The sequence below is a fragment of the Clinocottus analis genome, unplaced genomic scaffold (assembly GCF_023055335.1).
Source record: "Clinocottus analis isolate CAN_PGR_092001 unplaced genomic scaffold, fCliAna1.0.p SCAF_7, whole genome shotgun sequence".
In the NCBI taxonomy this organism is placed as follows: domain Eukaryota; kingdom Metazoa; phylum Chordata; class Actinopteri; order Perciformes; family Cottidae; genus Clinocottus; species Clinocottus analis.
In genome coordinates this window covers 8,041,961-8,057,619 of record NW_027176229.1, presented here as the reverse complement: position 1 = coordinate 8,057,619, position 15,659 = coordinate 8,041,961, and the positions used below count along the sequence as shown (strand labels likewise).

Here is a 15,659-nt window from a genome sequence, read left to right as displayed (position 1 = left end):
GTTTAGGTATGTGTACAAGCGGTCCAGAAGAGCACAGCTGTAACTAGAACATGCAGAAAAAGTATAGATGCAGTGAAATTTATCATTGGAATGTCTTTTTTCTATTTCAATCTCTGTATATACAGTATGTGAACATCTTTACATATACATACTGTACATAATCATCCAGTCGATCTATATCCAGTCAGTATACATGTCTCTGCACTTTTACAGAACATTTGACTTGTAGATCTCTTATTTCATGTTGTATTATTAGCCATTAGTGCTTTAATGTATATTCATATAATATTGATATCTCCAACTATTTTGTCCACAACAGTCTTGTCTACAATGAGCGAGATGCAAAAAAAAGACACATTTATTTAATGCCCACGCACACTTGCCTGATTCTGACTTCACACGGACATTATTTTGAAAAACCGGAAGTTGTCGTTGTCTATTATTCTCGCAAACCTGACATCGATTTGGTTCATCGAGTGAGAAGTGTTGCTGTGCAAAATCCCAAGCTTAGCAGGAGACCTGTGCCCTAAAATCACGAGCCAGTGTCCCGGAGACACAGCAGGACCCTCGCGGTAGTCGTCCGGCTACAATCTGCGACAATGACCGAGCTCAGGCACCGCGGAGGCAAAGACAGCGACCCGACGTTACAACAGCAGCCGTCAGAGGACAAGGTAACGTCCGCAGGACAGCTAGCTATCGGAGAGTCCTGGTGCATCGTCCTGTGGCTCGTGGAGCGAGAGGAAAAAGTCATGTCGAAATAGATTGAAATCCGACATCTTGTCGTTGGTTTCCTCAGAAGAGCAACTGTTAACCCAACTAGTGTTAACGCCACTAATATGCGCCAAACTACTCGCACCACTTCCTGTGCGCTTTCGTGGTGACAACACGAAAAACAAAACGCACAAGTTAAAATTGTATCGAAATGAATGTCGCTTTCTTCATCGTAAAAATGCCGACGTATAGACTGACTCTCCTTGTTTAGGAAAACAATTAAGTTGTGTTTTTACTGGTGTTTTGTATTCCATGCGACGCAAAGCAATAGTGAATTGAAAACCATTTGAATTACGTGTGGAAAGATGTTTTGCAGCTCGCCACATACGCGGTGTGACGTCAGGGCGACGACGCCATGAAAAAGCCTCAAGCGACAAAGTGGTGAAGATGATATTTGCGTGCAGTCGGTGGTTTACAGTGAAGTTGGCTCGTGTACCGTTCAAACGCCAAATGGCCAGAGGCTCGCGCACATCGTCTCTGTCAGTGTAACGTTAGCTGAGCTGGTCCCACTGCTACAACAACAATAATAATAACAACAACAGCAGCAGCAGCAGCTGCTTCAGGCGTTCTGCTATCCAACAACATATTGTATGTTTACTATGTATTGAAACAAAACGCATGCTCTGTGTCGTCAACATGGACGTCGACGTTGCTTCCCTGGGAATAATCGGATGCAATGAAGGGGCGTGGTAATGGATGTGTGGATCTCCCATCACCAGATCACGATACAGATCATTCAAGAGCAGCTTAAAGCAGACGGGGAAGGGCCACACACCACATACGGGATATTATTAGGGGAATAGTAATTTACTAGTATTACTGTATGTATTTAGGCCGTGGGCTTGTTTTTAGAGGAGCCAATCAGTGAGCTGCCTTTGTGGTACTGTTGAGGAGTGCTTGTCAGGTTACACAATGAGTTACTTTTCCACAATTAGCTGTGGTGCTGTTTAGGTCATATTGCTACAGTTTTGAGGAGGTTGGTGTCAATCAGATTTGTATCTCTCTTATATAAGTTCAATAAAAATATACAAAATGTGCTAAATCCACAATTAGTTATTGATAGTTTGTGAAGTAAAGTTGAAAATACAGGCACTTGAACCTTACATGTAGACTGAAAACATCTGTGAGATATTCAGGGTAAAGCAGATACATGGCTGGCTAAATCCTGCATGAAGACGACATCCTGGAAATATTCACATGATGCACAGGGACTAGGTAATGGTATAACAGTAGTATAAGGTAGGCCAGTCAAGATGTGGAAATCATGGCAATTATGTGCAACAAGTGTCCTATGTGGAAATTAATAGTTAATAGTGATGTGGTTTAGATGAGGTAGAACCACATGTAATATCACACAACAATCATCCCATTAATACCTGTAGGACATAAAGCTGTTGGTGGACCCTGCTTCCAGCTACTAAGTGATCATACCGAGAAAAAAGTTAATAAAAAAGGTTAAATCTATTCTGGCCCTGCTACGACCTTTTGTGTCTTGATCAGCTTAAAAGGAACCACTCTAGAGAAAATTGCATTGGTTTAGGAAATGAGGATGACTGTAGCTTAGATTAGGTACTTTTTTTTATGGTGGTTTGCATAAATGGTGGTTTTGAAAATCAGTTTCACAGATTCATGGATTTATGAGTGACACTGATTAAACTATGTTCATTAAAGATGCTTCGGAATTCCGCTGAGAAACTATTTTTGGATTTGTGCCTCAGAAACATCTGGTCGGGTGCATTTCTAAATATAGACATTGTGCGTTCTTTATGGCGATGTCGGGAAGTCTTATTCTAAATGAGCAGTCCAACACACGTATGGTCTTTAGCTATTCAAAAAATTTCAAAACCATTGCGTTACGATTTTTGTGTCTGATGAACTTGCAGCACGACACCGCTGAGAAGATGAATCGCAAACCTCCTCTTTTCCTTTTTGCTGCTTTTCCAAAGGGCTCACACTCCTGAGGGTGAAGATAGCATGAATACTTATCCTTTCACTACTTGCAGAAGAATTGGAGATAAACAGAGACACTCGGTGTTGAAAGCATAAAAGGGGACAAGTGTGTATGTGAAACGAGCGCCTATTTTTAACTCGAGCATCCTGAGTGACGGATATTGTCTCCATAGCAACCAGTGGGCGGAGAATGGGGCTGTGTGTGCGTGTTTTCTTGCGCTTGCATCCACATTCAGTTGGCGGGTTGAACTATTGGACAATGGACTTTTACATGTCTTAGAAAATGTACAGTTTTGGTTTTCAGTGCGTGCAGCCAGGGAGAGAATCAGTGTTTTGTGCGGAGACACTGTGATGAAGGTGAACACACACTGCCTGTTGCAGCTGTTAACATGTGATCCCCAGTATTACATCCCTCTAAAAAAACTAAAGAATCAATACGACACGGTATTAATGCCACAGAAAGAAACCTTTTATTCATAATGATAAACCTTCCCATGCTAAAACCTATTTTATCAAATCTTTTCATTATTAATGTGCTGAATTGTAGCAATAATGTCAAAGGTTGTTATGACAAGGAGTTTTTTGTAAAACCGAATGAGGCCTGTGTTAATCCACCTTTCAACCCATTTAAGAAAGGGGAATGAAGTTGATAATATAAATAAATGTACTAGCTTAGAAGAGATATAGAAAAGTACTAAGAACAAAACAAACTGAGCTGTTGAGGCAAAAAGCAACAAAGGTTTGGTATTAGAAAATATCCTGCCGCAGTCATGTAGTGGTGAAATGGTTAAACCGTGAGACTCAGTGGGCGTCCCAAACGGTGAGCCGACCGTCTGCTGTGTAAATGTGAGAAGAGACCTCCGAGCCTAATTTGGTCATCAGCTGCAAAGATGTGTGTTCGTGGGGGGGAAGGGGAAGGACAAAGTGACTATTAAAACTCACTGTTTTTATCAGACGAGCTGTAGTGTGGCAGCCATCCTTTGATTGTTGCAGTTACCATGGAGAGGTAGAGATCAGTGAGTTTTGAACACATGGCTCTGGGAGAACAGCAGTATGGATGGAGATGATTTGGGGCAGATTTTAGCCGCCAACGTGTACTCCCACACTGCTGCTGGTGTTTGCTGATTCTGATATGATGAAGCTGCTTCTGTTGGTTCAATATAATATATATATATATATATATATATATATATATATATATATATATATATATATATATATATATATATATATATGTATATATATGTATATATATGTATATATATATGTATATATATATATATATATATATGTATATATATATGTATATATATATACATATATGTATATATATATATATATATGTATATATATATATGTGTATATATATGTATATATATATGTATATATATATATATATATATATATATGTATATATATATATATATATATATATATGTATATATATATGTATATATATATATATGTATATATATATATATATATATGTATATATGTATATATATATATATATATATGTATATGTATATATGTATATATATATATATATATATGTATATATGTATATATGTGTGTGTGTGTTTTTATAGTTTTTTCTATGTATTAATTCACAGAAGATGTATGTTTTGTGTAGTCTGCCCTACAAGTCGTATGTTGAAGCTTCATTTACATTCATTTAGCTGCACAGGTTCTGTTTAGCTGGAAGTTGCCCAAAAAAACATAAAACATTTGGGGCAACGATTGAATTTATTATATCACTATTTAAACAATGGTTATATTAAATTGCTACATTCAACCGGAATCACAAACTATACGTATAAAATGTATTTTAAATGTTATCTTAATTTCTTTTGTGTAATTCTGAGGTTGCATCTGTTCTCCTATTGCTACAGCATTATGTCTTTGCCAAATGTCCGCCTCTTATTTCTCCTGTCTGTTTGCTTGTCAGAGTTCAGACAGTGAGCTGAAGGGGGAGAAAGATGTGGCGTCAGATGGCGAGGCCAAGGTGGACCCAGGAGTCCCGGGGGTGCCGGCCCCTCATGATGACACCCCTGTGGTTCTAAACAAGGCCCTGTCTGGACTCTCCTCAAGGTACCATCGCTGTTGAAGAGAGAAAAGATTTTTCTGCAGTAATAAAAGTTGTCTTTACAGAATAGGATAATATGACTGTAAAGCATGCGGTTGATCATGCTCAGTAAACCTTCCTAGAATAGATGGTCAACATTGAATATAAAAATTAGAAGTTGGACACCGTTTATCTAAAGAACCGCTCTGTACTCTGTATTCTGAGTTCAGTGAGTAACTACATTGCTATAGATAGAGTCACTACATTGTTGTGTATATAGAGCTATGAGCGCCTAGTTTTCCTGGACTTTAGATCACTGCTACACTTGTGGAGGTGTCATGATTCATACAAAGGAATCCTTCCGCACACACATCGGGGACATTGTGGTTACATGGCAGTGGTTAAATCCAGCTTCTATTTTTTTTTATGTCCTTCTATCACTGGGGGAAAAGGTATATGACTGTATTTGTGGAGGATAATATATATATATATATATATATATATATATATATATATATATATATATATATATATATAGACACACACACACACTACACTGCTACGTTCACAGCTACAACGTTACCGCTAACGTCATACTCCTTGCCAATTCAAATAAAATGAGTTTCAATACTCTTTATCCAAATATCTGGACACTACTCGATAACAAAAAATAAATGGTAATATGTAAATAAACACCATTAACATAGGATATACTGTGAGTGTATATGTGTATATATATCTCTCTCTCTCTCTCTCTCTCTCTCTCTCTCTCTCTCTCTCTCTCTCTCTCTCTCTCTCTCTCTCTCTCTCTCTCTCTCTCTCTCACATATATATATCTCAATGTATGTGGGTATGTGCTGATGAAAGTTTGTTTAGGATGGCTGAAGGAGTGCAGTAGCCATATTGATTTTTATCTCCGGCTAACAGTAATGTTATGGATTGTATGAAGCTGTAATGCCTCTCTGTCTGTGTTTCCTTCAGATGGAAGAACTGGTGGGTCCGAGGCATCCTCACGTTAGCCATGATTTCCTTCTTCTTCTTAATCATCTACCTGGGCCCCATGGTGCTCATGATGATTGTAAGTACCAACAGCGCTGATGCTGCAGTGCGAAAGCTCGGAAACCTCATAAATGACCGTTTAGAAAAGATTACGTCCAAATGGTGTGAAATGTAACAAATATAATCTAATTTACAGTGTTTACACATTCATATTAAAGGTACAGTCATTTCCTCAATGACTTGTACGGTGTGCTAGGGTTCAAGCAGTAACCTTCCTCTGCAGCACGTTCAGTTAAACCTTACGAGACAAATGAAAAACGTAATCTCATGGATTAATGGGATTTAGGCTCTTTTAATAGCATGCAGCATTTATCATCCTGTCATCTGGGAATTTCCTGAAAATAGGCCCATCAGCCATTTTGTGTCACTGGGACACGGAGACGTAGGACATATTTACACACACACACACTCGGAGATGCTCCGGTAGTTTTCTCACGCAGTGTTTCTCCATGCAGGTCCTCATTGTTCAGATTAAGTGCTTCCAGGAAATCATCACCATCGGCTACAACGTGTACCACTCGTACCACCTGCCCTGGTTCAGGACGTTGAGCTGGTGAGGGCGCACACAAACACAATCACGCACATTATTACACATTTTCTAAAGGTGTCTTTAACGCATCAATTATCCTCACCTCTTTGCTATTGTTTTGTTTCATGTTTTATTTTATCGCAGACTTCCTGAGGTTTGTTTTCTGACCCGATTACGCTTTGAGTAGATTGTAGATTATTAAGCCAATGAGCAAACATGGCAAATCTATTGTGAATCACCAAAGCCGTTTGATTTTAGCAGTAGTGGTGAACAGTGTCGTGTGATAGATAGCAGAGTCCTGACATTCATTATGCCATAAGCCTGACAAATCTAAAGTGTTCTCCAGTTAGTAGTGGGACCCCCAGAACATTTGACCTTCCAACTTTTGTCATACAGTGAATGCAAAGTGTATTCACATGGTATTGCTGGTTTTCTGCAGGCATACTGAATGCAGAGTCTGATTAGCTGCTGTCATAAAGCCGTGACAAATGTACATTTGCTCCACCTCTCCACCCCACAGGTACTTCCTGTTGTGTGTGAACTACTTCTTCTACGGTGAGACCGTGACAGACTACTTCTTCTCACTGGTGCAAAGGGAGGAGCCTCTTCGCATCCTCAGCAAATACCACCGGTTTATCTCCTTTGCCCTCTACCTCACAGGTACAAACGCTGAGATAAAAAACTAAGCTTGTGAAAATGTCTGTCCTCATCGGTGTGTTGGGGGGATCCATTCAGCAGGCATAACTTCATGCAGTGTAGACTTGAGTTTTTGCAGCTATCTTTTCGTTTGGTCAATGTGTCACATTGTCTTGTCAGTGAGCCACAAAAGCATGTGGGGAACCACAAAACACCAACAGTCCCAACACAGTTATCAAACTCAAGCCACATAGGTTTTCTAATAATTACTTCCTCCGAGAATGCTCTATTGGAGCCTAAAGGTGCAACAGCTTGACCTAGTAGTTAGTGTATATATTCCTGGTCAAAAGAATTGTGCATTTATATTTTATCTAGTGAACGCATTACATTTAGGAGGAGCAGAGAGTGAGAAATGCTTTTTGGACTGTCCTCTTCTATTGATCACAAAGGACAAGATGGCTTTAGGATCTCAGCAGATGACAGCGATTGATTATTTAGGCTTGGCATTAAATGTCAAATCAAAACTACTGCTGGTCATCAAAACTTTAATATCAACATTCCGATTAACTCACTTGATTCTTTTGTGTACATTAGGTAACGTACTTCCAAAGTTGGTTATTTCTGCCACTGTGCAAACTGGAGAAGTCTCACTTCCTGTGCTGCAAGTTTTTCAGTCGGTAATTCAGTTCTTCCGCAGCAGCTGGTTGATGCCAAACAGGATGTGGTGAGGAAGGAAGCATCCTGACTGTTGCTATGTCTTGCCCACTAGTTTCAAGGTGAAACTGAATGGCGCCACTTTCTCACTCGTCTTTGAGCAGAGAGGCTTTGAAGATAATAGTGTCATACCTTCAAGTCCTAGAAAATACTCAAATCTGCAGTGTTTTGGCACGACATGGCATTTGTTTTTAGATGCTGTAGATGTTGCGTCCTGAAAGAGGGTAAATGCCCTTATAAAACGTAACAGTATGTCTGGTTTGACTTTTCTCCCAGTATAAGATCTTATTTGTATACTGTCTAAAACGCTCCAGCAGTCCTAACCTACTCGCTGCACATTCATCCGGAGCTTTGTCTGAAATAGGTCGAGCTAAATTTAGTTGAGTTTGACCAAAGATGACCGACATTCTCACTTAATTAATCTCCTACTTCTCTCAGAGACGGTAGCCCTCGTTATTTTCCCCTCTTGAATATTTCACGCAGTATTTTTCATGTTGTTGCAGGTTTCTGCATGTTTGTGCTGAGTTTGGTGAAGAAGCATTACCGCCTTCAGTTCTACATGGTAAGTGGCGCCCTGCCTCTTCCTGGTCTCCAGCCTCGAGGCCACTGGGTTATTGATGGCGCTCTGTAAAATACAAGCCCTCAAGTGTATGGAGAAGTGGGCCAGGGATCGCTCTAATAAAAAAGTCTGGCGCAGTCATTCCAAGTTATTGATCCTGGTAGGGTTGGTGAAGCAGAGGCAGCTTCAGAGGTCAGTTGAGTGTGGCCACAATATTTTGCTCTCTCTAAATAAGCGGTGCTGCTCGTTCCTAATGGCGATGATGAGACACTGCCGACGCCCACATTTTCCAACCACATTATTGATTTAATTTAGCTACTTCCTGGTCATGTTTTCACTACTAAAACCCATCTCTGCAGAAAATCACGTGTTCTTCCTACATGTCAAGTCTGTCAATAAGTATTTAGAATAAAGTACCAAAATCACAAATAGTACGGCTCTCATTTCAGGCGAGTTTAAACTTATCCTGGTGTAAACATACTTAGCTAATCCTGTTCTATTGTCCCCACAGTTTGGTTGGACCCATGTGACTCTGCTGATTGTGGTGACTCAGTCTCACCTTATCATTCACAACCTGTTTGAAGGGATGATCTGGTAAGAAAACAGTCATATTTTATTTATATATGTATATATATATATATATATATTCCGCTATCCAGAAAAATGTCTTCTTTCTATGTTATGTTTAAATCCAATTATCTTCATTTTTCATGTTGATTTGTAGTAGGATTAGCTAGTAAATTAAAATTATTGTTTCAAATAATCCGACATGTCTAGTTTGCATAAAACATATTTTCTGTTAGACTCATGTGAACCCTTTTCATCTGAACAGGTTCATTGTGCCAATTTCCTGCGTGATCTGTAATGACATTATGGCCTACATGTTTGGTTTCTTCTTCGGCCGCACCCCACTCATCAAGGTTGGTTGCATCACTGTTCTTTCTAGTTTAGAGACCATCAATGCAAGCAGCTGATGTGCAGACTGTTTTTCTCCAAACAAATTCACTTGTTTCTAGTAAATTACTTCCAATATATTTAAAGTGTATTCGCCTCTCCAGTTTTGTTTTAATGCCCGGGTAGGGCAAACACAAGCAGTATCTGAGTATTGACTTAGGTTATGAAACATAGAAAGTATTATGGTCCATGATGATGTATTAACCCGGTATCCACATCGTGACTGTTCTCTGCAGCTCTCACCGAAGAAGACATGGGAGGGATTCATCGGTGGATTGTTCTCCACTATTGTGTTTGGCATTATGGTAAGATAGGGGTTTTTTTTCCATTGCCATTTATGACAAGACGTTTGAGGGCTATATATATATATATCTCACTAATGTATTTAAAATATACTGATTTTGGGCCGCACGTTTGCTGTTTGCTGTCTTTTTATTTTTTAAACGTATGAAGTGGTTGCTACTGATAGAAACTAAAGCCTACTCGTACTCGCCAGCCCTGCTTTTCCTTTATTGTCCCATAAATGTACCAGTGACAGTGTCTTCTGTTTTTATGCCCCTAAACTCTTGAACTCACTGGCTCTGGATTTTAAAATGGCTAAAACTCAACTGCAGTGTTGCAGGATTTCTTCCTTTTTAGTCCGTCATTGTTTGTCTGAGATATGAGCGAGCAGGCCGGTGTTGTGACTGCAGAGTAACTGAAGCTTGTTCTCCTGCCAGTTCTCCTATTTGATGGCCGGCTACCGCTACTTCGTGTGCCCGGTGGAATTCAACAACGACTCCAACAGTTTCCAGGTGGACTGTGAGCCGTCCGAGCTTTTCCAGCTTCAGGACTACGTTCTGCCCACCATCCTGGAGTCCGCCACTGGATGGGTGAGACTCACCTGCAAGTCTCCTGCTTTCTCGGCCTTCTTTTTGCTTTTTCTGTGTCTCCTTGCATTACATTCAAACAAATGTGACCATGAAAATGGCAAAATCCAATTAAATGACAAACTACAAGAGTCCAATTTTGTATAGGTTTTTGTATTTTAGCAGGGTCCTTACCAACTTTGCAGGGGTTGATTGTTATAAGATATTCCTTTATCAGTCCCACAGTGTAATACAGCACTTCTGTAAAGATGTAAAATGTAACTTTCTTTGGTAACTTGTTATTTCTTGATTTATGTCAGAACATAGCTGGAGGTTTTAGCTCACAAACTTCCTGAATCCAGTTAAGAAATGCAGAACTAAAGGGGAGAATGAATGAGTTACAGATGTGGAGTTACTCTTCATAAATCAGTCCTATGTTGATCACTGTTTTCATCCGCTTTGGTCAATCACTAACTTCTTGTCTCCACAGAGCACGGTGCGTCTCTATCCGTTCCAGATCCACAGCATTGCTCTCTCCTCCTTCGCCTCCATTGTGGGACCTTTCGGTGGATTCTTTGCAAGCGGCTTCAAAAGAGCCTTTAAGATCAAGGTAGCAATGACTGCAGTCTGCTGACAACACTTATTGTGTTGTTCATATATATATATATATATGTGTGTATGTATGTGTGTGTGTGTATGTATGTGTGTGTATATATATATATATATATATATATATATATATATATATATATATATATATATATATATATATATATATATATATATATATATATATATATATATATATATATAAATAAATAAATAAATAAATAAATAAATAAATAAATAAATAAATAATATACACACACAGACACACACTCTTGGGGTTTGCTCAACTGTAGATGGTTTTAGATTTCACCTTACTGTGTATTGTGCTAAATGAAATATGAAATATTCTATACTGTATTTGCTAAACTTGACATGTTCGAATGTCTGTCGAATTTGCTCTGTATAATGCTATCTATATTATGTATTTAAATAATTAAATATCTGATTTATTTTATAATTGTCTCCTTTCAGGATTTTGCCAACACTATCCCGGGTCACGGTGGCATTATGGACCGATTCGACTGCCAGTACCTCATGGCCACATTTGTTAATGTCTACATTGCTAGCTTCATCAGGTAAACACAGTCGAGATGACACCTGAATATGTTGGTTGGGCCGGTTTGTATGTAAAAAAAAAAAGAAGAGAATAGAGAGTTCCTGTTTTTGGGTATGGCTTGGTTTCTGCTTTTTTCCGTCTCTGGTCGGGTTCAGACAGAAGTATGTGGTCCTGACTGAACTCTGATGCAGCAGCATCCAGGACGGGCTGCCATGCAGTGGTGCATCCTCCAAAGAGGATGAACCAATTAAGGGTTCCCTTAATCTTCACGCTGCAGGTCACGGTTACTGGAGTCTACACTGAGCAGGTGCAGACAGCTGCATAGATTAAAAGGAGAGTTTCTGTATCTGTTACGAGAGCTGTTTGAGTGAAAAACAGGTCTGTAACACTTTCACAGTAAAGACAATTTTATCCGTGTGTAGAGCGTGTTTGGAAGCGGTGACTCATGTGATGCAAGCTACCGATTGCAGCTGATGTTAGGACACACACATCCGCTCATTAATCCACTCCTTGCCAGGTTGCTATGCTGTGATTGGTCACTCCATGTTTCGGAAGAAGGCAATTGGTAATAGTTCAGTTCTGTAGAGGTCATTTTGGATAGAGGTTGTACCATTATGTTCTCCCTCCTCTCAGGGGCCCAAACCCCAGCAAGGTGATCCAGCAGCTCCTGGCCCTCCGTATCGATCAGCAGCTCAACATCTTCAATTCCCTGAAGGCTCACCTGACAGAGAAGGGCCTGCTGCCAGCGCTGGAGGACATCGCCGCCTAGAGCCACCTGACACCACACCGGCTCGCCGAGAGAGAGAGGGAGAGAGAGAGGGGGAGCGAGAAGGAGAGAGGGGAGAGGGAGACCAGAGAGGAGGGCGTACCCGAGGGCCTCATGCAGCTCCGGAGCTCTGAGAGACTGGCTGTGCTTTTGTGTGAGCGAAAACACATCAGAGAGAGAGAGAAAAAAAGAAAACTACAAAAAACTACAGTCTTGGGTCATTCCATTTTATTTGGGTTTGAGAGTTGTGTGTTTGTGTTCATGCAGTGTGTGACTCATGTTTTAGTGTTTTCAGTTTTCAGGTTGAGTTAGTGAATTACTGTACTGTTAAACATTTCCTTAGCCAACTTGTATCTATTCCCGCAACAAAATGTTGGTCCACTGTACATTTCTACCAGTATACAGGATATCCTCTATATACCTATTAACGTGTGTTCACATTTTATTGTACTCTTTAACATGTTTTTAGTTTGAATGCACTGCTCTCAACCCTGTTACTGTTTCGTCACCTCAGCTGTCCCCAATTTTCTTTGTTGTGATTGTTTCTATTTATACATAGACAATTTTTATATTTGTTATGTTGTCATATATCTTAATGTTGTGTTGTGAATTCACCTTTGCCATCTGCCACGTGCATTCATGTGTCTTTTTTTGTGTTTTTGCTGCCATTCATCATTTAAAAACAAAAAAAAGCCTTTCACTGACACCTTAGTGTCGTTTATTATCAAAGGACGGCAACAGTTGGTTGGTTTTGTGCTGTAAGGCGCTCCAGCCTCAATATTTTATCATGAAGACCAAAAACCTTTTCAGCTTGATAGTCTCAATCTTCCCTCACCTGCTTGCCATTTCATGACAAAAGCAGAAAGACTCTCACACAATCATTTTAAATGTTGTATTTCGATGAGTCTTTCTGCGTTAATACTTACGAGGAGCTGGTTTAGGTTGTGAATTGGTGGGATTGTGTTGGTATTGGACAGTACAAGTAAGGCACAATAATGGTTTCGACACTGCCACAATGTGCTTCTCTCTATTTTCACCATGTTCACGGCTTCAGAGCAGAAAGCCAGAATATCCAGTCTGTCTGTTACTGCTTGAGTTGACCTGTGTGTGTGTGTGAGTGTGTGAGTGTGTGAGTGTGTGAGTGTGTGTGTGTGTGTGTGAGAGAGTGAAAGAGAGAGAGTGAAAGAGAGAGAGTGAGAGAGACAGCTGCTGTGATCTCATGCATCGGATGTTCAGGTTGTTTGCTGTTACGGTCAGCTGCTGTTTACACAAACAGCACTCTGTGATTCTGTGATATTTATACCACTGGCAAATGTTTGCTTCATTTGTTTGGTGGTAAAATATTAAAGATTCTTCAGTGTTCAGTTCATTTCTGTTTCTGTGAGCATTGTGAATGAATTCTGTGTGTATGTATGCTACTGTCTGTTAAAGCGACGCCACCGATCTTGCCCACCAAGAGGAGTTTACTCGTATTATTACCTTGTGAAAATAGTCTGAGAAAATAGGCGTGATGATGTCATCATGATGTTATTGGGATAATCTTTGATTACCCTGAGAGAAGTTTAACTGAAAACCTGCGTTCCGATAAACATTTAACAGTCAGAGGGGATCTTTCTGAAAGATATGCTTCTGTTGCATTATGGGAAATGGAGGAGAATGATATACCCACGCTCAGGACTAAAGTCAGGCTGTTTCTTTCTCTGCTGCATCATTTTTACAGTCTTCTTCTAATCTGTCTGTTGGAGGCTTCAGTAAGACACTACATTGCTGGAGTACTCCTTTAAAACTGCCAACACAATCTGTTCTGTTCATTTTTGAATATGTTACATATGAAAAATATAAGATTTTAAGTCTGAAGTCTGACTGATTAATTTTTTTAATTTATTTTACAATTAAATGCAACTGGCAGACAATAGATTCAATTGCATTTTGAGACTTTTTGCAGATATTGTTAAGTAAATTTGGCTATTAATCACACGTTTGTGGGTTATTTTGTAGAAAGGTTGGTGCTATAGGAGCAGAAAGCATGCCGGCGTGTACAGTGTATCTGGGTCCAACTGTGGTTGACAACAATTAGTCTCTAATTACTCATGAAACAATCACCTCAGGCTGTTCATCCTGTTTGTGCACATTCATCCATTAGTTGTTGTTTTTTATCCAATTGGAAAAAATAATTGGTTTATAATTTTCAGTGAAAGCCAAATAACTCTGGAGGTTAAATGTAGGATTTTAGGTGTTGGTGTTGCCCCAACAGAACTACTCCTGTGTCAGAGTTTGAGGAAGGACGGCAACGAACAACCATACAGGCATCGGTGTAGCAGGGACGGGACGAGCAGGATCTAGTTGTCCCTAAATGGTAATCATATATAATATTGTCTGTGTCCAGTGAATGACGGCTTAACTTAATCAGGGTCATTTTTTTTAAAACAATCAGATTCTGTCCTCAAAAACATTGATGTATTTTTAAGAAAAGAATGCAAATGTTTTGTAATACAAAAATTTCTTATTCTTCAATATTCCAAATCAAGACTCACAAGAACCACATAAACCAAGCATGCTTTTATGTTTTCTCCTGCTATTTGAATGTCGCTCCATTCATATTTTCATTGGTGTGTTTTTGGTTTGACCTGCGTGATACCCAACCTGTCTTAACTTCTTGAAGTATTTATTTTACTTACTGTAAGAAAACTTTTTCAAAGTCACTATATTGTAAATGTGAGAAGATGTTTAGAAACATGTTAAGTGTTCTTTAGTATTTTTGGTTAGAGGAATATTTATTAAGTATTATTATTGCCATATAGGAGAGAGTATTGCGATAGCAGAACAGTATTTTCTCTCTGTCTTGCTGTGACTTCAGTGCACTTGGGTGTTTTCTCGGCTCTTCCCTGGTAGCTGTCATGTGTCAACTTCTTTGTCGCCGTGCAAGTTAAAGCAACGCAGATACTTGTAGCGCTGTGTTGCATCGTCTCCCTTTTGAGTAGACAGGAAGTCTCCAGAAAGTAACACAAGGTCTGGTGTCTCAGCATTCGTAGATATCTTTACATTTTTTCTGGCATCACCGCCTGCTGTGGCGGTTGGAAGTTTGAGGTTTTAACCCTGCACCTCTGTACTGCCATGTCTCTGTCTGGTGTTGCAGCCGGCCACTAGAGGGAGCTGTAGCTCCTGCTGAGTGTAACACTGACGCTGCGTGTGACCAGGAAGGTTTGACCCTTTGCTGTTTGATACATTCCAGTTCCCCTACGATTCTGCTCGCACGGAGACAGAATATATGAGATAAACATGCCACTTTTAGAAGAAGAAAAAAAGATTTGGTTTTGTTTCACGGGACCCAGGGAACACCATGCTATTTAAACGACACAGTGCCACTTTGCTGCCCAGCCAGGACCCTCTAAAAGGAATGTATGGGAGTGGTGAACCCCCCACATGCTGTCGGCTTCCCTTTGTGGACGTTTTATTTTGTGGTTATAGATTTTCTTATAAAGCTGTATGATTTCAGTATATTGTTCTTACACTGTGCAATAGTTTGTGCTGAGTTGTACACTTGTCTAGAGAAAAGTTGTACTCTTTGATGCTGAAATGTGCTTTGCCTTTGTTCAGAGACAATTAAAGGTCTAAAAAAAAGTCAATGTGTGACTGGTTTCTT

The 15,659-nt window shown here is 39.7% G+C and overlaps 1 protein-coding gene across 1 annotated transcript; it reads left to right on the top strand.

Annotated features, from left to right (window-relative positions):
• The first annotated feature begins 444 nt into the window (after positions 1–444).
• Positions 445–15,637, top strand: cds2 (CDP-diacylglycerol synthase (phosphatidate cytidylyltransferase) 2). Its single transcript, XM_068605386.1, has 13 exons — positions 445–671; positions 4,670–4,812; positions 5,768–5,864; positions 6,301–6,398; positions 6,895–7,034; positions 8,228–8,286; positions 8,795–8,877; positions 9,116–9,203; positions 9,474–9,542; positions 9,957–10,109; positions 10,576–10,695; positions 11,166–11,269; positions 11,884–15,637. Exons 1-13 carry the CDS (start codon positions 600–602, stop codon positions 12,017–12,019), a joined length of 1,362 nt encoding a protein of 453 aa, XP_068461487.1. The 5' UTR covers positions 445–599; the 3' UTR covers positions 12,020–15,637.
• Positions 15,638–15,659: the final 22 nt, after the last annotated feature.